Below are 26,311 nucleotides of genomic sequence, written 5' to 3' on the forward strand. Positions count from 1 at the left end.
ACTTGGTGCCTACTCTGAGCACACCTGTCTTGATGCCTGGATGCTGGAGGTGATGTGCACAGGTGTGTCTTGGTGCTTGGCAGTATGTGGCAATGACAGCCAGAGTAGCTGAAAATTAGTTTATTTTCCCATCCTAATTTTGCCTCAACATTTGCTGTACTGTTGCAACATTATTTTTTATATCTAGGAAAGCTATTTATTCTTTGAAGGGACATGTGGGAAAACAGTACAGGGAGAAGAAACAAGTGCTGTGAGGTGAATGAGATGGCCTGGAAAAAAATAGGGGAAATATGTCCTGTGCAAACAGGGATGGTACCAAAGCCACTTGGGAAAACATAGCAGGAAGCAGAGAAAAACACTAGCTGAACTAACAGACATCAGCAAAATGCAAAGAACAGAGGCACATGACTTCAGAAGATAGTTGCTAAAAGATAGAAACAATGAAGCAGCAGTAATGACATTATAGAGTCCTTATACCTCTCTGAGACCTGAGAACAAATACCATTTATAATGCAGTACAAGCAACATCCATCTCTGTAGCCTGAACTTCAGGAACAATTCTGTCCTGGTGCCTGTGAACTAGGAGAAATTCCAATTTTGAAGATCTCAAAGTCTAAATAGCCAAAGTAAACAAGGAAAGGAATTTAAAGATACTGAGGGTTTCTGAGAACTGCATTTTTAAAGCTGCAGTAAAGAACTACTTATTAAGAATTTATCATATGCATCTTAAAACCCATTCTCAGTGGAATTAGGAATCAATATGCCATTGCATCCAAAGCCAGATAATTTTAAATGTAATTAATCTTTTCTGCCATGGAAATTATATAGAGCTGTTAGAATTAGGTAGAGCTGAAAATAACATTATTTAGAGGTTGTGAAAAGGCAGAAACACCTGATTGCCTTTCCCCCCTCTTTTTTGGAAATGGTTTTCTTTCATTATTTCTACAGATTAAAAAAAAATAAATTTCAGCAGCTAATTTCCTCTGAAAATCTATTCCTCCTACAGTTTCTTTCACAGTTGGACTGAAGTACATCACAGGATACACAAAACAGAAAAAGAATAGGCCCCAGATGCATTTACCTTAGGCATGTTCTTTCCCATTTTATCTTTGAACACAAAAAAGTCAATTAATTCTTAACTTAGTTATTTTTCCATAAAAGTACCAAAATCCAGAGAGTTTTTTAGTTTTCTGTTGGTTTAAAACAGCTCCTGCAGCTTCATTCATCATTTGTAAGAAACTGCTGTCCTGTAGCAGCTGCTTTTAACACTTCCTCAGTAGAGTAGATTTATCTTGGGAATTTCTCACTGCAGTAAGTTGCATCAGACTTATTACACAGATGGAACAGAACTAATACAAACTATTTGGCAATGTCTCCCCATGACCTGCACTAGAGATGAACACACTAATCCATCTATTTAGAAAAGCAGACCTACTGACGGCATCACAGAGAGAACAGATTCAGATTGTCTTCCTCTGAATCGCTGGGGGTTTCTCCTCAATTTACAAACAAGTGTAGCAATTTCAATTTAATGTGGTTCTGTAGGTAATTTTACCTCATGCAAAATGACACTAATGCAACACAACCAACAACACTGGCCCAAATAAGAGCCCTTCAGTTAAAACTGATTTAGCTGAAGGTATGAATTCATTTTACAATTAAAGCAAATGTATTTTATGCACTTGGCAACCTTTCCTCCAAATTTTCCTTAAATTTGTCAACTTTTTCTACGAATTTACCTACAAGAAATTCTTTGAGGCTTCACACAAATTGCCCTTCTACTTTCTTTTTGTTGGTTTTCACTAAACTACAGAATAAACTTTACTGGAGGTCAAAGTACAATTTACCAAAACAATTCTAAAAAGTGGGAGCCTATTCTGTGGCAAAGGCTAAATTATGTCTTCCAAGAATCACATTTGGCGGGAGCCTTAATACAGCAGACTGCCTTGGTTTCCAGAGGTTACGTCTGAGTTAAGAGAGAGCCAGCAACACCAGCCCATAAACAGCAACACAACATGTGAAGGAGAACTGGAGCAGAGAGCTGAAGATCACGAAAAGTTCAGGACTTCAGAGATTGAATTTAGGATGTAAAAGCTGCTTACTGCTCAAGCAAGTACTATTAAGAACACACCTTTCATTCAGTACATTCCCTGGCTCACTCATGCCTGGAAGAAGCCAGAAGTCTCCTAACTGACCTCCCTCCCCACCCTCTGTCCTTTCTGAGGAGCCTGGAAGAACAAGACATAGTGACACTACTGGAAAGGGATGTAACACTTCATACTCAAGGAGTAAAATGGGGATTTGAGTGACACAGAGATGGGGCCAGCAAGCCTCCCCTTTACAACTACGCAGGCAGAAGGAAGGAGGCAACAACACACATTTTGAGGGTATTCACGCTCCTGCTCTTCTGCGCAGATGTTGCTGGCACATGGAAACACCGCCATTCCTTAAATGAACTCAGGAATATTGGCATGCACATTTTGAAATTCTGACCACACAGAAAAATCCCACATTTGGATACACATGCTTTTCAGTGCAGGACTGATCCCAAGAAGTGCATGTATGTGGTTATTGGGTGGTTTTGTTGTTTTCGGGTTTTTTTTGGTTTTTTAATATACAGCTTCCTCTTGGCTGGATCCCTAAAGTTGTAAATTACACATTCTATGTTTAATGTATGCCATAATCTTGTTTGCCATTTTGTTTCCACAAAATGTTAAGTTTTATGGTTCCAACAACATAGCTAAATTCTCTCCACTTAAATAAAGCCCTTTAATTGAAATTTATTCTCATGCATATCCTGAACTGAAACCGAAAACTATTTATATTTGAATGACCAGAAAGAATATTCTTAATTTCTGCAATGCAATGATTCAATTTTTCTTCCTCCACTAGCTTTTCTGCTTCCCAAACTGGACACATCCCATCCTTTATGTCAAACACATCAAAATAAAAACTGCCTCTAGGTGCCAAAACAGCTCCCATGGGAAAAAAAGAGAAAAAAAAAAAAAAAAAAAGAGATGGAAAAGGTGGAATAAAAGAAGCAAAAAAGATTAGGCTTTTGACCACTATAATGAAGATATGATAGTCATCTATAAAATCATATAAATTTAGACATGTACTAAAACTGAACACAACAAAGGCATGGTTTAATGGGTAAAAAAAATGCATACATTCAATGCAGTCCACAATCCAAACAAAATATGGGTAAACAACAGAATGACGACTCCTATACTCTCATCTGTCAGCAGAAATCTCTCCAGTTAGAGAGAAATTTTCCACAAATACCTGATGATCAAATTAAAGCACCCTTTTATCAACAAATTCATTCCCACGATTTACATTTTTCTGTACTTATAAGGAAATTCTTCTTACATCACATGTGACTGCTTCATTCATTGCACTCCACCTCCAATAATAACATTATGAATTAAGTCAAACATGTATAAACCAATGGGTGGAAAACTGCCTTTTCAACATAAATACACAGAAATCCTTAAAACACTTCCAAAAAGAAAGAGATACCACTCAAAAAATGCTGGTCAGTGGCAAAGACGAATAGGAACTGATCTGTATAGCAAATACATTTCCTCTGAATAGTGATACAGTGCATTCAAGAGCAGGAATGCTCCCTGTTGAGGCTGGGTGCTAATGGGCATTTACAGAAGTTCAACAAGGTTCAAGTGCCGTGTCCTTCAAGTGTTGTGTCCCGTTGGGTCACAACAAGCCCAGGCAGTGCCACGGGCTGGGGGAACAGCAGCTGGAAAGCTGCAAAAGAGAAAGACCTGGGGGTGCTCATCAACAGCAGCTGAACATGAGGTGGCCAAGAAGGGTCAGTGGCACCCTAAACCAGCAATAGTGTGGCCAGCTGGAGCAGGGAAGTGATTATTCCCCTGCAGTGAGGCCACACCTGGAGTGCTCTGTCCAGTTCCAGGCCCCTCACTACAAGAAGGACATCAAGGTGCTGGAGTGAGTCCAGAGAAAGGCAACAGAGCTGGTGAAGAGTCTGGAGCACAAGTCTGATGAGCAACTGAGGGAGCTGGGGGTGTTTAATCTGGAGAAGAGGAGGCTCAGGGATGACCACCTGTAGCCAGGCAGGGGTTGGCCTCTTCTCCCAGGCAACCAGCAACAGGATGAGAGGAGGTAGCCTCAAGCTGGAGAGGTTCAGTTTGGGTATTACGAGAAATTTCTTCACAGAAAGGCTGATTAGAAATTGGATTGGACTTCCCAGGGAGGTGGTGGAGTCACCATCCCTGAAGGTCTTTAAGAAAAGACTGTAAGAGGCACTCAGTGCCATGGCATAGTTGACAAGGTGGTGTTAGGTGGCAGGTTGAAATTCATGATCTCAGAGGTCTTTTCCAAACTAATTGATTCTGTGAGTCTATTAAAACTAAAATTATAGGAGAGCAGAAGCACTATTTATATATCAACATCCTTTCAAACAGGCACATATCCTGCATAGTAGTAACACTTTTGGAAACCTTGACATTGGATCTGAGCCAAAACCATGAGCTGGATGGTGAGAAAAATCTGCAGAACAGCCTTCTGAACAACCACTGGCTGAATGAAGCCTGGAGATGCTCACAAGGGAACTCTACTGTGAGCAGGGAAATCAGGCGTTTATAATATAATATGAACAGCACTGCATATAAGATACCAAACTAGCTTTTGTTTTCCAGGAAAATAACCACAGACCCCTGTATTTTGGGCTATTTCATGAATCAAAGAAAATTAAAAGTCACAGCTTTTGTCATACAGCTTTCTTGCACAAACTCTCAGATTAGCAGTGAGCCCCAGCAGTTTTTGAGAGCTGTGCAAATGCAGTAACTTCTGAGCAGCACGAGGCAAATGTTGCAAATGGAACTGGGAAAAAACAACTCAGTGGTATCACCTATGTGATGTTAACCACTTCTTTTTCGGGGTTGCATTTGTCATATTATGTTATAAATACCATTGCCTAAAAGAAAAAGAAGTGTAATATAAATTAACACCACTGAGATTCCACCTGTCTCAGGTGTCCCCAAGTACACTTCTCCAGAAGTACTTCTGCCTCTCACAGCTGACTGAAAATAAGGAGTCAAGCAGGAACTCTTAAGTGGTGTTGAACTTCATGCTGTTTTGTCAAAAAATATAAGTGAAAAGTAAAATCAAGCCAGGAGACTTATTTTCACTTATCTAAGTTAATCTTAAAAAAGACTAGGAATAGTACAACAGGTTTCTACAGGTGACAAATTGTCACAGTTCTTCCAGCTTCAGTCTACTGGTTGTTTTTACGGAGTGAGCAAGTAACAAACCCAGATCATCTCAGTGTAAGAGCTTACTGATGATTTACTAAAAGGCAAACACATTTTCTACATTTCTCTGCTGCTTTTGCTTTTGGTATGTTCATTTGATTGCGACAGTGAAACCAGAAAGTCACCTCAAGACACACTCAATATTCAGTGTTTGTAGGGTGTCAGCCTGGTAGGTGCTTTACAAGATCCAAAAGATTTTCCACTTCAGTGAGAGTTATGAAGCAATCCTTTCCCATGCAACAATGCAGCTTTCTCATCCACACACACACAGTGCTCCTTTATACACTGCTTTTGAGTATAAAACCAGAATTTAAGGAGATTCAGAGCAAGATTTTCTGAAGATTGAAGGGGATATAAATGATATTTCTGCAAGTATCACAAGCCTCCATATATTTAATCATTGATGTCTTGGTTGCTAAATGATCATTGAAAATTAGTATCTTTACGTAATTTTGCATATTTGTAAAAAAAGAGAAACAGTTGATTTGGACTCAACCACACTTTTAAAATTGCTGTAGACATGTAGTCTCCAACTAAAAAAAAGTGAAATAAAAACCTGTAAAAAAGTGACATCAAAAAATAGTCCCTGAGCAGCTGTGCAGAAAAGGAACCATGACCTGATTACCTAATTCTCACTAGTTTTCCTGAAAGCATGTACTCTCACTGAGGTTAACTTTAGACTCAAAGTCTTCAGAGCATTGCTGGTCTTGAAATAGGACAGCTCGTGCAGAACTTCAACATTTCTAAAATACTTTCTTTTCAATTGCAACATTCTTATATATGACTGAATAGCTCATTCTGAATTTCTTCATGTCACTACCTTTTCTTATTAAGCCTAAAGCCCAGCTCTTTATGTTGTCTAAAGAAACGCAGTTATTAAACAAAGATGCTGTGGTCAGGCACTCCAGCCTAAAATATCATGCAATTATAGAATTTTACCTTCTGAAAATATGGAGTCCCTAGAGAGAAACCGTTTAGCCTACTAGCTCCAAATTTTGACATGTTATTTAAAAACATTATTAAAAATGTGAAACCAGTTAAAAAGACTGTTCCATTTGTATCAGGCATTTCTATATGACTTCAAGAAAAGCTGAATGTCCAGCTGCCAGGCATTAACCTGTAAAGTGTCAAGCACTGGTATAGCTAGCATGGGATTATCATCCACTGGATGGTTATGGAGGTAAGAGTCAAAATTATCTCAAAGAAGCCAAACTTTGCTGTCAAAGTGAACACCCACCCATCTGGTGCCACATCTCGGATCTTTTGCAGTTGTCCCAGATGGCAGCACTATCGGGCACGTTTCATTGGGAACACTCTCCTGACACTCCTTCCTGCCATTCCCTCGGGCCCTGGCACTGGCCACCAGAGAGAGGAAGTTGTAGACTGCAATGAGGTCTTCCCCTCATTCTCCTCTGCTGTTCATTTCAGAAACCAAGTGATTTCAGCTGCTCCTCAAAAGGCTTCTGCTCCACACCCATCACCATCTTCATATCTCTCCTCTGGATGCTCTCTAATAGCTTTATAACCTTTTTTTTTAATGTGGCACCCAAAACTGCACACAGGACTTTATGTGAGGCCAAGCTGGTCATAAGGTAATGCTCTATTCATGGCCTTTCATAATTTCATAAGTAAAGAAAGATAGCTCTTTTCAAAGCAAACCCATTACCACTTATCAAAAGGAAAATTCAGCATGCCAGCATTTGTACATTTTGTATTTTTTAAAATAAGGACACATGAGAAATATCTCAGGAAATACTTTAGGATTTTTATGTGGGTGGGTGGGTGGGTGGAGTAGGGGAGGAGTAGCAGCATAACTTTATCTTTTAGCATTGTGCACAGAATGTAGGTCAGCCTACTCCAATGGAAACACCCCATGCTGATTCTTCACATTCTTAGACATAAACATCTCATGATTTTGTAGGCCAGGAAATTGTGAATTTTATTCATGGTCCTGTCCCAGAATTGTCAGGGGGACCTTACTGTTTGTACCCCTGGACTCCTTATTTTAAAATAAAAGTAAAAATTTTGCTTGTCTAGCAAATTACTAATACAAAGAGATAGTATGTAAATGTTGAGTATTGCAGCTTCTATAGTCCATGTCACAACATAATAAATCAGAGAAGCTCAGTTTCTAATTTCTCAGTAAATACTATTTTGTGCATAACAAATGCAGGATGCATTTATTTCAATGTAAAACAATCTGGAAAATGTCCTTCCTTCCCTGTAAAAGCTATTTGTTAACTAATAATAGATATATATTTTACTGTCTAAAATTATAACCTATTTTTAACCTCACATTGTCATACAAAGTTTATGGAGAAAATACTTAAAAAAGGGAAATCAGAGTCCATTTCCTGTTTTAACAAGGATAATCCCTTGACCAGAAGGCACAAATACTCATTCCTCTTTTATGTTAATTAGCACACTGTTTATTTTATATGTCACAATTTAACGAAAGAAAGCAAGTTGCTGGGAACATTATTAAGTTCAAAACATCTTTCACCTTATTTATCCAGAACTCAATAAAACTGTTCAGTCACAGACTTGCAGCCTCCAGCTTGGTTCCTGCTATTAGCCCTAAATCATTTTTAGAGTTTCAGTAACAGTAAGTTGCCAAGCTCAAATATACAGCTATCTACATCTGCTAGATAGTTTGTCTTACTGGTCAGGCTGGAAAAATTTCACTCACTTGATCCAAACTGTAAAGTTTCTTGCTGCTATCGAGGAATCAATCTTTTTAAAATTTGCAAATCAGCATTTGAAAAGTGCATCTGTACGAACGTTGAAAGGACGATGTTTTTTTTTCCTTTAGGTGAGCATAAGATAGCTTCTCAAAAAAATTGCACATAGTTTAAAAAAGTAACTACTTATTCCTTAATGAATGGCTGAATCTCTAAATTTCCCATTTGAGCCAGAGAGAGCCTTTTCAGAAATTTCAGTTTCTTCAACTGAGGAAGCTAATCAGGATGAACAAGCAAAAATAGGGAGCATGAAACATAATTTCATTTTTTCCCTATACAGAGGAACAGCAGAAAGCTGGAAGTGACAGGATGGCTGCTGCTACCACACTGAACCATGACAGGCAGCCGCAATACCCAACCTGCCCCAGGGCAATCAGATTCAGTGACTTCGCTGTCTGGCAGCGTCAGCCTCTTCCCACAGCAAGTCACCCAAAATATCATGAATGGGGGAAGAAATACCTGGCTGCCCTCTCTAATGCTTAAGTCTGTGCATCTTCCACATGGATAGCATTATCTAACCCTTAACACCGCTGTTTCAAGGCATTCCATAAACTGATTTTTGAGCTCTTCACATCTGATCAAAGACCACACGTGCCAGGCTGATTGGATGAGCTCTAAAGCAAACCCATTTATCTGCTCTGGACACACATCAGGTGTGCCAACCAGCAGGGTCAGAGCTGCAGGCTGGCACCAGGGTGGGCAGGCAGCGCTGCTGCACCACAGAGAGGCTGCCACGATTCACCCACCTGCTTGTCTCTTTGCCCTGCAGAACACCCAGCAAGAGGCATTCACTAACTGCTCAGACTTGCACGTGCCTGCACTCCCACTGCAACATCCCTATTTCTTCTCTGAAGTCATGCATAAAATCCAAGGGCAGTTGTCCAAAATTGGTGCTGGCTTCTGTCCAAATTGCACTTCCCACTTTTAACTGATACATCTTTGTTAAAAGCAAGCCCTGAGCAAATAAGCTAATGTACATCATTTAAAGAGCCCTACTCTCCATATGGAATATCAGCATCTTGTTTTTTCCTTAACTGATGCAGCCATATCCATTGTTATCGAGGATCATGGACTGTAAATCAGAGACAAGGGAATGAAACAGAGAGAAGACATACCCAAACTGGTTATGATCACAGGTAGGATCTTAATGACTCCCAGGCTCCCTGAAGGCCCTGAGCAAAGGATGCCTTCCCAGAGGTGTGCCTTTGGCTCCATGTGCACTCCAGGTGATTCCCATTTGCCTGCACCGATGGCATCTGCAAGCCTAAGCTGCACTGAGTTCATTACATACAACTTCCCAGCTCTGATGAGAGCAAGACGTTCACAACCACCATGAACAAAACTGTTCCAGAGCACAACGAGCTCTCTTGGTTCCTGCATTGTTTAAACTTGTCTGCACTGGCCAGGCACTGCTCGTGATCAGTGAATCCGTGCTGCCTAGGCTGCTGTGCCGAGTCAGCTCCTCTTAACTGAAAACATCTGCTCCAGCACTCCTGAGCCTGGCACACCAGCTTGGGAAATTCCTCTGCAGCTGCTCTGAGCTCTGATCCACCATGCCTTCCATGCCCTTTCACATGTAAAGCAAAGGAGGTTAGGTAAAATTCCCTCAAGAGATGAGAGACCATCAAAATGCATTTTCAGGGGATCAGTCTGAAACTTTTTCTGGCTAAAGTGAAACATGAAAGTCACCTCTTGTACTTGTAAATAAGTTTTAAGTTTACCTATTCAGATAAACTACTTTAGGTTAACACTGACATGTCTAAGAGCTTAAACATAATGTTACATTTCTATGGATGTATTTAATATAAATATACTTGGAAAAGATGACCAAGGAAACCTGATTGATACAAGAAATACACTTGGTTCATTTTTGTCACTAAAAAGTAATTTTATTTAAAATCACATTTAACATTTGCATAAAAAATCTCTCTGACAAGGCTTAAAATATGGTAAGATGGGAAAATTATTTTGGAAAATAGTGGACACTGGATACAAAGAAATAATTTCACAGGAGTCATACAAGAATTGCTTAAAATGGAGGTTATAGTAAGAAAAAAATCTCATCAAAACTAAACATTAAATAGCTTACCAAACCACAGGGTCTATTTTCTTATTTGATACGTTATTTAGTGATTTCATCCTGTCCCAAAAAACCAGGTTTTCCTTCAGCAATTCAGTTCACTGAATAACACACACACACCCCTAAAAAAATTTTTTCTTCTTGGTAGAAAACAAATGAAAACCATTCATTCATTTCTCTAACTAAAGTGCTGGCCCTCAAGGAATGTAAGATTAGGTGGAATAAAGCAATAATAAGCTACAAATTTAATCTGGCCAGCAATGGGACATTTCATTCAGAAGAGGCAATATATGGTACACTATTATGATGTAGTTTAAATAATGCTTACTAGCAAACGAACAGCAGTCAAGAGTGACAGCATGAACTATATAGGATCTAAGTGTCTTGTCTTTATTATCTGTCAAGACACCGCAGAGGAGGAAGAGAGGCTGGTTTGTGGGGTTTTTTGGGTGTTGTTTCAGGTTGTAAGAGAGTATTTTACCATATGCCTGTGTCACAGCCATGGCATGGAGGTACAGTGATCCAAAGCGAAGTATATTTACTCTGTATTTCCAACAAGCACTGGCTTATCCACATCACTTTAAAACAGGTGAATTAAACAGTAAATGCACAGACTATATGGAATTTTTTACCATTTAAATACATTCTTTTCTATTCCCTTTCAAAAGTTACAGAAATGATAATGATGTTTTCAAGCCAGATAAACTCTACTCTTTTGCTCTTAAATTTAAAAAATCCTTAGTGATCAGCAAGGCATGTTCTGCTCTCCTGTAACTACATTCATTACTCACATGACTTCTTCCTGCCCAGATCTTAGATCATCTCATTGTTTTAAATAATGCTTTTGGAACATCTTCCAAGCTCTTTAACCCTTGTGGCTTTTATATCAGTGTCCTCTTCCAGTTCTCCATGTACATCTTGGATGTGTCTCCAAATAATTTCACAGGTATCTCTTCCCATTAGTACAACTCTCAGTTTCTTCCTTTCCAGCCAATCCCATCTCTCCAATCCTGCCCTCAATCTTCTATTCCGATCTTCTGATCACAAATGGACACTGCCATCCTTGAATTTTAACTGCCTCATAGTACACACAGGTGGGATGTTTGCAAAAGCAAACCATTCCATTATAATCTACAATTTTTTTTCCTCAGCCCTTCAGCTAAATCATTCACTTAGGACTATTCCTGCCTCATCTACAGAGACTCTCCCCTCTCTGGCCAGCCCAATACCATCACAACCACATCATGCAATCCACCAAGGGCCAGAAGTGGATTTCCTGCCATTACACTAACCTCAGCCTACTAACTAACCTCTCAGCCTTTGGCTTTTAGACTCAACAGTCTGAAGGTGATTGTCCCCACCCTCACTTCCAGCCATCAATCATGTCTATCTGGTCACCCCCAGCCCATCAGCCCTATCCTGAATAATTCCTCAGCCTTCCCCCAAGTAGAACATCATTCAGCATTTCCATCTGTGCATAGCTGGTCACTGGACAGGAATGATGCAGCCTTTGTAATTCAGAAAACCCCTCTCCTTCATCTATCACCTACTGTGATAGATACAAAGGCACAGCATCTAACAGAGGGCAGCTTTTCTTTCCCTGTTACCAATTTCCAATTTAGGACTAAACAATTGTTAACCTACTTTCCTACATGAGTTGAATTTCATGGCTTTCCTTTACTCTCACTGCTTACACACTTCTTGCAGTTGTCTCAAAAGCTGCCCACAGAGTCTGTGAGCACCTAGCTTTCACAGCTAGCTGTTCTGAGCACTGCTACAGCACAGCAACTATACAACACCAAAGGCACTTGCCAAATGCCACATCTCCAAGAACATTTTTTGGACCAAGAGTGGTCAGAATACCTAGGAGAGCTTAAATCCTTTGTAAACAATACAAAATTGAACTGTAAGCTAAATGTTTTACAAAGCAAATATAAACCTCACCATCATTTATGTTTTTGAAATGCTACCCTGTGTTACAAGATCACCAGGATGAGTTGAGCAATCAGACAATTATTATTCATCTGTCCCATAAAAGCACCTGAGAAAAGTGACAAAATGACAGTTTGGAGGCAATCTGAGCATCATGCACTACTGAAAACCTGCAATTTCACTTCAGGTGGCCTGGAGTCCAGCTTATGTTCAATAGACACTCTCAAAACTTAATAAGCTCCTAACCACTAAGAAAGAAGAAATTAATTCAACGGGGAACAATATTTTCCTTCTGCAAGTAATAATAAAAATATTTTCTTATGAGGTCTTTTCCCTCTTACAATATCCAGGTAATATTTTGGCAGGGCAGTCCTGGCTCTCACCAACAAGTGAGCTAGAGCTTTGTTCTTTCCATGCACTGATTTCAAACTACACTGGGTCACCCCAAGAGTTCCTTCCAAGGGGATATAGTTTCAGCACTAGCTCCAGAGACTTGAACTTCTTTCTCTACGAGGAGAAAAATATTTTTGTAATAGGTTGACCTTTCTTCAGATATGTTGATATCTGAAGGATGTCAGTTCATTGTGAGAATTTGGAAGCTGGCCATGACTCCAAAGGCTCCACATATTTTCAGAGTGACCATGCCTGTAATTTTAACCCATTGAAATGAAAGTGCATGGCTGGAGTAGTACATGCTTAAAAACCTCACTGTGACTCAACCACTGATTTATTTCCTGCAGCAGTGATTTGGTAGCATCACTTCCCAAAGGCAAAAGGCAACAGGTTTTATTTCTATGACCTTCCTGCATTCTTGCAACTCACATGAAAAGGAACAATGGAAATGTAGCTGAATGTGAGAAAGCACCAAACTGCTATGGCTTTTTGGGTGGGTGTGGAGAGAAACACAAAAACTACAAAAAATCTAATAGCTCCCCACCCAAGCATTGCTAGTGAATGACCTCACTGGTTTCCTACATATACTCCAGCAGCTTTCCTGCCATCACTCTGTTAAGCCAAGCAATGATGTCAACAGTCCACCTGCGAGAGTGATGTAGCCCTCTGGGTCATGGTCTCAGAGAACTTGGATAAAAGCTGTGCCAGTGTTAATTAAATGCACCTCTTGTTTCACTGCTGATTTCCTCTGATAAGACTCAGCTCATTTTTCCTGGAAAGACTTCCATGCTGTATGGGAACTGGAGCCAACCATAACACAAACCAAATATTGCTTAGAGAATATGAAGACAACATGCTAAATATTTAGTTTAAAAAAAAATCACTGTGTATCAGAGCTGGGATAAATACAAATCTCATTACATTGCATGTGCTAGTGACAAGGCTAAACTACAAATGCTAGTCACTGTAGATAGTTTATTATCTTTCAGCAGTACCTATCTCTCTCATTTGTAATGCTCTTCCCCATTACATTGGAGCAGAACTCTTAACAACCTGCTTTACTGATCAATTCTGACAGGTCGGAATATGAGAAGTTCGTCTGGTAAAAAATATGCTTTGAGAATGGCGTTTGACATTTAATTAGCATCAGAATTATCACTACAACTTTAATGAAAAAGAGTATTTTTTTCCTGCCATCAGAAAAGCCTTAGCTGTAAGAAGGTTCTGAGCAGCTTAGGTATTAAGGAGCCTCTCCATTAATACAATTAGCCAGCAAGCAGTGGAAGGGAAAAAAATTTTGTACTGCTCCTTCTTCTTTTCCTATATAAAGAAATCTAGTCCACTGTCATGACTGGATCTTTTCACCATAGGCTGTCACTGGGATTTCTGTAATCCCTCTACTCACAACATTGACTTCCAACCATTCTAAGCCTTCAGGACATGCCCTTTTATACTTGCTTTGTCCTTGCAGACACTTTCAGATAGCTTTATTAGTAAGAGAAATGCCAAGGGAAGGTTTTCAGTTTTGAAGCTAGACATGAAAAATATTTCTTCTTGCACCACTTAAAAAGTAACACTAACCCTAAGACATAGTTGCTGACAACAACGCACACAAAAAATCTGAAGGCAACAAATTAGAAAAGTGATTTCAAAAGTCATGGTGCAACTACATTATGAAAGTTTGTTTCATGATGCTCACAACTCTCCACTCTGAAAGGCAGCAAGTTGGACCTCTTGCTATAAATTTAATTCTAAAGAAAGAACTGTGTGTTAACAATGTTAGGAATACATTCAAATTCATTCATTCATTCTGATTTGTAGCAATTGTGATGGTTCCAAGAACTGTTCTGTCCCACATTCCTGAGCATTACATTCCTGAGCATTAGCAATATTTTTCCAAACAACCAATGATCGATGTCCATGTATTTACATTTTTACCTCTTGGGGATCTTATGTTTATACAATACCTCGCCTACAAACTCTCTTGGAATACATAACACAGGCTATACTGCCTTCCCAGCTCAGGATATGGGAGAGGTTCCATGGCTAATACTGCTTCTCACCAAAGTCAGGCTAACTAACTTAGACATACTTTTTACACTCTCCTCCAAAAAGAAATCTCATATACAAAATATCTTTCAAAAGAACTTAATTTTTTGATTTCCAAATGGTAACAGAAAGAGGTAATCCTTGAACTGGTTTAGTTTATTCTGCTCCTATGGACAGTTTCTATGGATTTATGACACCGAACTGCAGCTAGTTTATAGCAAAGCATGCAGGGTGTGACTCATTCAGAAAGCTCAACCCAAGAATATTTCATTCTGACATCCAACAGAAAAGCTCCCTCATGGATTTGAATTAGTTGTTGCCCATTACTCACATGCACTCCTTCTCATAACTTCATGACACACAACTTGCAGTGCAAACTTGAATCCAGGCCATGAAGGAGATACTAGAAGTTCTGACAAATTTTAACCCTGTCACCAGTAACTGGAATTTGGTCTTACACAATTTAAATACACAGCTGTGCTCTGCTTCTGGAGGATGTGCATAATGTGGTCATGCAGAAGGAAAGCGTATCCCCAAGTCCAGTGACTTAAAGTGACACAGTTTCCTGAACTCCAGGAACCCTCCTGGTCAGAAAGTACTTCCTTCCTCATTTCAAACACTTGATTGTTTTGGAGGGAATTCAGGACAATAGATTAGAAACTTTCAACCTTTCCTAAGTGTACTGCTGCACAAGGAAATCAGGCCGTGCTCTGGGAAGATGAGATAACATTGGGAGAGTACTCTTTCCGGAAATGCAATGGCTTTTACATCCCTTCTCCAGCACCATCCCATGAATCAGCTATGTGTAAGTAATAACTCTAGCTAGGAGATGTCAGATGCAGTTCAACTGCTGCTTGGATTAAGATGTACGTGGTTGGCAGAAGGCATGAGCCAACTCACTTCTCAGCTATTTCGATAAGGCCTGCAAGGGAAGAAATATCAGGAGCTTCCTAATCTGAGTCTGTACTTGTAAGGAAGGATAGGAAGAAAGGATGATGATTGCCTCTTTTTATCACCTCATTGCTTAAATCTCTAATAAAGGAGAAGGAATGTGCTATTACTTCTGCAGTTAAAAATCTACCCCTTCCCACCATAACTTACTTTTACAGCACCACTAGTGATGTTCATAAAGATTGGGAGCAGATCAGGCTCATCAGCTGAAGAGCAGTTATTTTAAGCATACCCTATTCCCCAACACAATTCCTTTAATCTAAATGCATTGAAATGGTTTGTAATGATGGATAAAAGATTTAAAATTTAGAATAATATCTAACTAGTTGTTTACAGGCTACAATTTGAATAAGAAAAGGCAACGACAAGTAAATTAATTTTTCTGTGGCATTAGGGTGCCTAAATACCCTAGACTAACCTACGAACAACAGCAACAGAAACAACAGCATGAGCCATTCTCTCAGAACTGACAGTCAAAGCTCTTATATGACATTGCATTTTCTTGATTATCTTTTCCTATCAATGCAGATCTACATAAAGTTTGAGGATAAGATTATCACACAAAAGCAAGAACTCACATGGTTCTACACATTTATTTTTAGAGGCAAACAGGAAATGCACTTCCCTGTCAAGCTGGGTGAAAGGGGAGTTAATGAGTGGAATGCTTTGCACTCACCGTTCCTACCAGAGGGTAGATGAATCCAGCTCCAATGCTGGCTCGCACATCGCTAATCGGCAAAATGAAACCAGTGGGAACACCCTTCCTCTCAGGCTGATGGGAGAGGGATAGGTGAGTTTTTGCCATGCAAATGGGAAGATTTCCAAATCCCTAACAAAAAAAAAAAAAAAGGAAAAAAAAAAGAAAAATGTTTTTAAAATCACAGTAAAGGCACATTATGTTTTTGTTTTGTTATCAGTATCTTCTAGAAACCTCTCATACAGCAGTTCCCTTGGGGCTCTAATGACCCAGTTAGACAGCAACTTGACACCAGGATTCAGAGTCCAAAATTTTCTAAGGGTATTAATGTCTTCGTGGGGGTAAACACAGATGATGCTTATGATGCTTTCCTTTCCTTTGTTTTTAAACAAGAAAAAACCTGCATGAGGTGATGGCACCCCCTTCACTAATGTCAGTGCGCTAATTACTGAAAATGTGGGAGAAAATCAGGAAAAGTGCCTCAGCAGCTCCCCCTGCCCATAATTTATCTCCAAGTTATGGATTAATCTTGAGTCAGGCACCTTCCACTCTTCTGTTCAATTCTTTTACAAACAGGGCAGGAGGAGAGGCAGCACTTTAGGGAATTGTCTCTGCAGCCCAGTGCTGACAATTCTTTAGGTGACATTGTGAGAATATTTCCTAAAATACTAACACAGACTGAAAAACGGATTAGAGAATCACAGCTGAAAAAAAAAAAGGCATGGATTATTTAGCTTCAAGTACACTAAGTAACCTTCTTTTCCATTTAGAAAAATCGAATTAATTCTCAGGAAGTTTGCATTTTAGGAAGATGGCTGTCCACCTGTCTGACCAAGGACTTCTGCTTGTCTGACCAAGCTGCTGAAGTTTACTCTGGAATTTTTCCTGGACATAACATATTGTTTCTATTTTCTGACAGAAAGGCTCCAGCCACATTTATGTTCAGAAGCCATTCCACTACAAAAAACACATTCACCTCTCCACATGGTCTCAAAACTTTTCAAACTGTAACATGCTCTCACATGCTTTAGGATAGGTGATGTATTTAATGTTCTAGTATTCATAACTCCTTGAAAGTAATAGGAACAGAAAGAGATCAGAAGATTTTACAAATATTGGGACCTTTATTATCAATGTGTATAGCTGTGCACAGGTCTTACTGTGTTTGCAAACTCTTTTTTGAAGGTAGAAATGAACACTCTCATGCTAAAATTGGTTACATTTGCTAGCAGCAACTTTTGCAGATACACAGTTGTCAGGTTTAGGAGAGTAACCCAAACTGCACAGAAAGTACAGTTTTATGGACAATCTCAGAAGTATTCTGAACTCCATTCATATCTCACAGGAGATGGCCTTCAAGGTTAAAACCATTCTGTTGTACCAAATCCAAATCAACCCATACTGACCTCCACAGTTCACCACCATGGGTAAGCTCATGCCTTTCAGCAAAGCTTGACTTAACACTCCAGTCTGAGAACATTTACACCCTGAGGTTTCCCAAGACTCACATCCAACAAGTACCTGCCTGCACAATTCCCTGGTGCTCTTACCTGCTGGGTGTAACGATCAACTTGAGACTGGGCAGCAGGAGACAACTCGATATCCTGAGCTCCATACACCTTCTGAGCAATGATCCTTATTTTTTCAACAATAGGAAGCTGCAGAGACAAGGAAACAATACAAGGATGAACATTGGCCAAGAGAAATTAGGATCTTGTTTGCTGAGTGAGGTCTCTGAATCTCTCATTTAGATTCATCCCTGTTAAACAGGCTTGCTAAAGCACAAGAACAAGTAAGGAGCAGTGGTGATGCATATGATACACAGCTACAGGTACATGAACTAACAGCTGTGATTTCAGCTACTCCATCATTTGGAAGCTGCACAATTTTTGCCTTACAGAGTAGACAACGTGAACTTATGCTCACCTGAAGTGGAGGGAGAAAATTACTGCCATCTAGTTATGAGAGTGAAGAGATAACCTGCACCTCAATCTCCACTGGGTTAACAGGAATCACTAGACAGAAGAGTTTCATTTCAGAATAAAGATAACCTACATGAGTAGACAAGGCAAGGTAGGAGGCAGCCAGGGAAGGTTCCCCTGAGAAGTGAGGAATTGTAGCAGAAAATTCCTGATCACTGCTCCTTTGATTGTGATTTTCTTTCATTATTATTATTCTTACCTCCCGTCCTTTCTAACAGGCATATTTTTAGTTGTAGCTTTGATATTGTAAAGCACTTTGGACACTTAAAAAAATAATATGAAGGAATTCTAGAATTCATTTTGAAACCCCAAGTCACTAAGTTTAATCCCAGCCTCCAAGAGTAGTCACATCATGTTATTCAGCTCAAACTGAACAAGTTCGGTCTTCACAGTTCTATTTGAAGGCAGAGGCAGACTCTCACATTCAATCTGTTACAAAACCCTTAACATATTTTCAAGAAACAGGTTTTTGTGGTCAGATCAGGCATTTACTTTTTGTGCCATCATTTCTGTGTATTTAGAGTAAACAACTCTTTCCTATTTCCTTGTTCTCTTTCCTTTTGTTTTTAATGACCCAGAAGACAGCAATTGTGACTCCTCTGGCCTATTTTAAACAAGCCATTCTCTGACTTCTTTCAATAGGAACAGGATGATAGAGGAGGGATCTTACCATGAGTTCAGATAATTCTGTGCTCACTAGAGATGGCCAGAGATGTGTGCAATATTAAAGGGAATATCTCATCAGTAACTTGTAGAATATTTAATTAACAACACCCACAGAATAAGTGCTAAACAAAGTCTAGAGAGATAATCACTTGGGGAAGAAGACTTGGTAATACAAATACAATCCAAAAAGCAATACAAAAAGCACCAGGACACAAAATAGAAGTGTATCATTTTATTCTAACAAAGGCAAGAAATTAATTAATTTGTGAATAATGAACCCTATCTGATGCATTTATAGGAAGTTCCATAGTTAACCACATTTTTGCAATACCTGTCTGAAAGTAGTTCTTTTTCTGCAAAGATACACCAGTTGAAAGGTTTGTGTCAGGCCAATCTTTTTTGTATTTATGATTAATTTTAGAAAAATTAAAGCTTACATTAATAAAGAACTTCAGTAACAGAGGTATCACAAGAAAAGAATCTCTCCAGACTTCCAAGTACCTTAAATGTAAGGCAGTTAAAAGCTACTAAGGCTCAGATAAAATTCCCCCTCAGATCTGAAATTACAAAGACAGGTTTAAAGAAGCTTCACAAGGCACTTTCTGAACATGCTCACGATACAATTACTGCACCTTAATTGGGTGGAATAATGTCACATTCCCAACATCAGGCTTTTTACAGGAGTCTAAGCAGTGCAGGAAAATCTAATCAGGACTGGAGACAGCACATTGCAAATATCCTGGGTATAATTCCTGGCAGCAGCAAGCTGAATGGAATATTTAGTGTCATGGACAGCCATCACAAGATGAAATTTGTCTCAGGGTGATTATTAAGTACGTTCATATCCATGGCAGTTTTCAACACAGTGGGAGAAATGCAAAACATGTCTGCTAATTTGCCTTCTGGGTGCTGTTTGCTTGCAGTAAAGGACTAACAGCAATGGCAAATGGAAAGGCAAAAGGAATTCCATTCCTTGTTGTCAGCAGGCCAACATGGAAACGAACAGCTTTCTGCTTAAACCTCAGTAAATTCACTGAGATGGAGATGGACATTTAGATTCAACTTACATTTGTGTCAAAACATTTTAAACTAATTTGACAGCAGTATAACTACTGCGCCTTCAGCCCCCTTCCAATGACCACAGCTGTATTTTCCAAAGAAACCCCGCAGGGCTCTGGATAATATCAGAGGAGAATGCTTTAATGACAGTGGTGGCACTTTGCTTCTCCTGGGATATGTGCAGTGCGTTGCATGGCTGAGTCTGAGCTGGACAGTCAAACCATATCCCTGTGGAATTATGGTTTGTGGTTTTTTCCTGGTTTGTTTTTTCTTTAACCAAAATTTCAGATACTTTTTGGGTCAGTACCCACACCTCGAATTTTGCAAATGTAACCTCAGAAGAATCATCAATGAGGAAGGGGTTGTGGGAGTGTGAATAGCAAAAAAAAGTTGTTTCCTGAGCCTGTCATGTTCTTGCCAGGCATGCTCACACAAACAGGTGAGGCAATGTGTGCATGGTGTCAGAGGAGAGTTTGAGCCTATTTAATCTCAGCAGAGGCAAGATGAGTCTTGGCTGAGCCAAACTGAGACAGAAACCAGCAGGAAGGCACAGATGTGCTATGGACATCAACATAGCCCATGCACATGCACACTCTCAGATATGCTTCCTTCCTGAAGTTTCAGGAGTAGGGAAAGGAGTACACTACACCATGGTAAGGATCCACCTGTTTCCTAGTATTTATTGTGATTTATTGTGATTTTTTTCCTAATTTATTGTGATTTTTAAAGCATTATCTATTTAGAATCACAGTGTATCAGGGCATTTCAAGCTAAAAAGTTTCCTGTGTTTCCATTATCAAATAATACTGCTAGGAAACTTCATTTTAATTTAAAGAAATGTTTTCCAAACTAAAAAAACACCAATGCTTTACACAGAAAATAAAAATTAATTTTGCTCGAAAGTGCCATAATGTTATTTTAACAGAAAAGAAGTTCTACTTGTTCAAGAGGCATTTTACATAGCAGAAGCCTGGATTTACAAGACACTTGTTTAGCTTTAGGTTTTCAACAAAACTGTTGATTATTCAGCACTTCACTATCAAAATACTCTCACTGATGGGCAAAGACATCCACCATATGTAGCAACAATACTAATTCACATGGAGAAGGGGGCTGAAAAGTTAAACCCCTACTGCACAAGTAAATAAATCATTAGGGGATTTTATGCTGGATTTTTGCTTCAGCTGATACCAGACTTACCTATAAAAAAAAATCATGTGAACTACCTGTTTGTGCCTTATATACTTTGGTCAAATGTCTGCCAGCAGAAACCACATATCTCAGATACTTAAAAAAAAAGAGTAATTTCACATCTGCTGTGGTTTGGGAATGGTACTCTCCAATTCTTGGTGTCCCCACCAAGACTCTCCAGGAATTCCTTCTCCCAGGAAGCAACTCCTTTTCCCCTGCCCCCATGATGTGACATTGTACAGAATAACCTCCTGGTCTGCCCCCTTTGTACTGCTGCAAAAAATTAACCCTGTCCAGCCAGAAGTAGGACACCATCTCTCACTTTTTCTTTTGTCTGAGAATTTTTTTACAATGGCCTTAGAAATTTCCTGAACTGGTTGTTCATTCCCACTAGCAAACTCCAGTGCTGCACCCTTAGCTGTGCTGATGCAACCACTTGCAGGCCATCACCAGAAGAGTCTTAAGGAAAGGAGGATTAAAATTCTTAATGGGGAGTGTTGATGCACCCATATCAACAACAACTTGATTCCACAGCACCTCTGCCACCTGGAGAGCTAGGGTGAGAAGGAAAGCTGTAAAATGTCTAGGGTGTCAAAAGCATGAAAGATTTATGTTCAGCAATAAAAGCTGTCCCTCTTCTCAGTTCCCTTATGTAAAGTTGTGACTGTTGCACAACTAAGTCGATTTAGGTGAAGATTAGGTGACAGATAGACAATAGACACTAGATTTGGATAGAACCTGACTTTTATAGATATGCAACTACCTATCAGTACCACTGCTGAAGGAATTATGGCAGCTTCAGGGAATTCGTTCCAAATTCAATTTCAGCTTCCTGAGAAAATGATGTCATAAAATACTTATGTAAATTTACATTGAATATAAGAGGATGCTTCAGGGCCACACAATACAAATATCTGCAGACAATTCATTAGGATTCTCTCAGAAACAACCAATCTTGCCACTCTTGCCAGAGAGAATGTTCACTTCTGAAATCTCACACATTTAGAGCTACCAAAGCCATATGCTGCTTTTCAGGCAAGCACAAACACACATGCTTGCTGAGGCTGCCAAGCACCCACACCATAAATGAGATTATCTCCTAGGCTAAAGTATAACAAGCGCTAAAGCACAAACTGCTTTCACAAAAACAGTATATATGTACCTGTACATTTCATTACTTGATAGAGAATAATTAAACCATGAAATCAGCACTGATAAAGGTGAGAGCCTGTCATTCCCAGGATTGTTTTGAGTATCTAAACTGAATCACACCGATAACACTGATAACACACAGTGTTATCATCCAGCCATACTGCCACTTCCAGTCCATCTCACTTGCAACACATGATATTAGTGCCAAGTGGTGGTGCTTATTACAAAATCTTCTTTCTTCCCTTACTATTTACAGCAATGTTTTCACTAAAACATAATTTATTAGTCCTTAATTTCTGCTAACCTTTTCTCACATTTCCTTCATCTCTTCCTTCACTTCTAACAGCTGACTTCAGATTTTCTGTTTTTCATGTAGGGCTTGATAAGGATTTCCATGGACAGCAGACCAGCTACAATAGATCTTCCTTTCACCCTTGTATCCTCTGCTGCTCACACTCACCCAAGTGCCAGTGCAACCGAGGCAGCAGCGCTGTTTGTGCAGCTGCACATACCAGAGACAGTTAGCCTGGCTAAAACACAGCCCAGGGAAAAAACCCTATTGCAACCCCATATCAGTTCACACATCCACCTTATCATAAGGCAAAGCTCGTGTGCAGCAGGAAGAATTGCTCAAACTGTTCAAATCTGAGCACTGAAAGGTACCAGCAGAAAAAGCGAGCTGGGGCAGGGACGCACACCTTGGCTGGGATTCCTGAAATCAGTCTCACTGCCAGAAGTCAGTATTAAGTGAAACAAAGCATGCATATTACCAGGCATCTGGTCTGAGACTATGCTCAAGATTTCCATTTTTGCATCCTAATTTGGACACCTGACTCTTTAAGCTCTTCACCTCCCGGAGAAAGGAGTTAATCTTTTTAACTCCCCACAGCCAATCCCTGAGACTGCTGAAAACAACCCCTATTTCCTTCCTCCTTAATTTCTTCTGCTTTTAAACATCCTCCTGACTTCCTCACCAACAGAACACATCTCTGTAAAGCCAGAGACAACAGCAGTGAGTCCCTAGTCATACTACATTCCACTAGGTTGCAGGTAAGTCCCACTTCCAAGAGAAGCCCTGGTCTAGTTTAAATTGAGTACCATAAGTGAATATCCATCAGTGCAGCACTGTCTGACAGGATCCCTTCCCATTTATACAACATAAACACTTAAAACTACTTTATTCTCCAACAAAACTATGATTCTGTTGAAAAAATATGAATTTAACTGAAAATATACAAAAGCACTATTTATTTGTAACTTACACATCTAATACTTCAAGTATCTCAAACATTCACTTTAGTCTCAATGCTTATTTTTAACTATGACATCACCAGTTTAATTATAAGGTGAGAACCTCTGGGCTCACTGTTACTAAGCTGTTTGTGTTTTAGCAGAAATTCTTAATATAATTTGAAATGCAAGGCAGTGGCACATTTTTTTTAAACTTACACATTCACTGAAAGCAATAAAGAAGAATCGCTGGCTGGCTAAGTGAAACAGTATGCAGACATCACTCATTCCTCTTCTTGGGAAGGCTGCCAAATGAAAACATGATGGGAGTATGGCTGAAGGTGCTGTGTGGGGTGACAGAGTGCAGTGCTAAAACAATAGCTGACTCTGCACATTTGAACTCCTACTTCTAGCTTTTCCCTTGGATAAAATAAAAACACATTTATTAAAGTATCTGTATATTCTGGTTCCAGAAGATCTGTGGCTGACAAAAGGATTTCCAAGTCTTTAGCACTCCTCTTCCTTTGCTGGCACAGGACAAGAGTTGGTTTTTTTAATTAGTGGAAAAGCATTTTCAGTCAAGCTAAACAGTTTGTGAATCAACACCTAAGCCTGTGGCCTTGGAGATTTATTTTCCATTTCCCCAACTTTGAAATTCCAGCTGTGTGTAAGAAAATTGTTCTAAGCAAAGAATGGGAAATAATGAAAACAAACATGAAAGTACAGGGCTGTCAAGAGCCTACATCCACAAATAAAGACATGGAGTGGCAGAAAGACAGCTTCCAACCCTAGAATACCCAATTCAGTGAAACAAGTGTCCAGACTCCAGAGAAATCTCTTTGATGGGAGTGGGAGAAGTGGGTGGTACAGACCTATGGAATTCCTCTTTAATGTGGCTTCATTGCTAGATGTCTTACTGGCAGTAGAGGGGAGGGGGGAAATAGTTTAAAGCTCAGCATAGGGTGCAGGGCAGCACAGCCTGCATTTCAGGATGAGAAATGATTGCCATCAGTTATTAGGAAAAGTTTCAGTAAGGACCATTTCATTTATTCCCACCCCAGCAGTACTTAAGGACTTTCCATTAGGTCCATACATGACTGAACTCTGTGCTGTATAGAGAACAACACAGAAGCTATTTGCTTCCTAGACAAATGAGCAGAGGTCTGCTGGGCTGCTCTGACAGCAGATGCACAATGGATGGCTTTCCTGGCTTAGCAGCTCCGTGGTATTAGTAGAGGAAGCAGAAAATACTCCTGTTTACAAACAATAAGAAACCCTCTGCAGGTTGGTAGCCTCAAAACACAGGCTCCAATGAGCCCTTCTTGACTGTGCCTTCCTCTTTGAGCTGCTCCTCCTCTTGCAGTACATGCACCAAGGAGCCTTGTCCTCCACTGATGGGGCTCTTCCTCCTCCATCACTCACACCTCATTCTTGCTTTGGGAGACCATGGATGGAAGAGAAAATAATGCACAGAGAACAGCTGCTGGCAGTTTTCTCTGTTTCGATGCTACCCTTAGACCCCACTGAGTGATCCATTGTCTGTGACAGCTGAAGCAAAGACTGGAGGGAATGAGATAAGTGACAGCCCACACCATACTGCCACAGCAGAACAGAGGCAGGGGCAGACAAAACTCTGGACTCAGATGCTCCAGATTTGCCCAAACTATTATTATGCTCCCAGCAGGGGAAGAAAAACACCAGGGCTGAGGCTGCTAACTGCTTGAATGCCTCTCTGAGAAGTGCTGCTACTCAACCTTGCTCCCAGTGGATGGTCCCAAGCTGAGAAAGCTCTCCTTTGTCCTGCAGGCTGGCCAGGCAATGCACTGCACCCTGCCAAAATATTTGTGCAATCAACTTTCACTGTATAACCTGGAAATATTTTCATTTGTCACGATATTACCTAAAGGCATAGCACTGTCAAAAAAAGTTGTCATCTGACAAATTTGGAAGGCTGGAACAACCCCTTCCTTCCCATTTGTGACCTTTAGAGTCTCCAATTTAGTTTTCCAGTGCAGCACCAGCATAAATCTGGTGATTTGAGGCTCTTCAATAATATTTGTCAGGTTACCATGTCATTCTTTTAAGAGGACAGTGCTAACTCACTGACCAGCCAGATGTGCTGATCCTGCCTCATGCCAAATGTCTGTCCTTCTCCTTTCTTCCATCTCCCCAGTGCCCACTCCACTCCAGCTGCTTGCAGGACGGGGCAATGTATCTCTTAAAAACCCAACGCCTGCCTTCCTCAGAGCTATTCTTCCCATCCCAGGCTGAGGAGGGCTGCTCTAAGGCAAGGGAGAGCTCACCACAGCGGAAGAGAGGAGACCAGGAGAGTGAAGGCAGGTCACTCAACAGGCATGCATTAGTGAGGAACACAGCTTCCCCCTTCTCCTGATCAAGAACAGGCACTGGAGCCAGAGAAATTTGGGAACGGGATGCGTTTCCATCCTCTCCTTTCCTCCCCCTACTTATCTAAACTTACTTTTAATGGTTCAGTCAACTTTATTTTGAGTAATAGCTTTCTGCTGCAACTTAAAGACCCATACTTCAAGAAAACTGAACCCAGAAGGGAAGTCAACAGCGATAAAAGGATTGATATTTTGATATTTTCCATATGTAGCAAGAATATATATTAAAATAAACCTCCACAGATGATTTCACAAAGAGTTCAGGAGGCCTTTTAAACAAACCCATCCTTCAAACACTGAAGAGAAACACTCTGCAAGAAACCAACTCAACAGTAACTTAATAGAGATTATTGTGCAGAGGGGGCAAAAATCCATACTAAAACCACACCATGACATAGAATTTTCTTCAATTACTGCCAATAATATTTTAAGCTATGTTATAAATTCTGAAGTCTATGATATGAAAACTCATTGTTGCTCCTGAACCAATCC

The 26,311-nt window shown here is 39.9% G+C and overlaps 1 protein-coding gene across 1 annotated transcript in view; it reads right to left on the reverse strand.

The window, feature by feature from the left end:
* MTHFD1L (methylenetetrahydrofolate dehydrogenase (NADP+ dependent) 1 like) overlaps positions 1-26,311 on the reverse strand; it is a 146,670-nt gene that overhangs the window by 32,275 nt on the left and 88,084 nt on the right. The window contains exons 25-26 of the mRNA XM_066546968.1: positions 17,685-17,792; positions 16,114-16,266 (exon numbers count right to left, since the gene is read on the reverse strand). Of these exons, the coding sequence (XP_066403065.1) occupies positions 16,114-16,266; positions 17,685-17,792 (261 nt within the window). The remainder of the gene's footprint in view (positions 1-16,113; positions 16,267-17,684; positions 17,793-26,311) is intronic.

This window comes from Molothrus aeneus, chromosome 3 (assembly GCF_037042795.1).
Source record: "Molothrus aeneus isolate 106 chromosome 3, BPBGC_Maene_1.0, whole genome shotgun sequence".
Lineage (NCBI taxonomy): Eukaryota > Metazoa > Chordata > Aves > Passeriformes > Icteridae > Molothrus > Molothrus aeneus.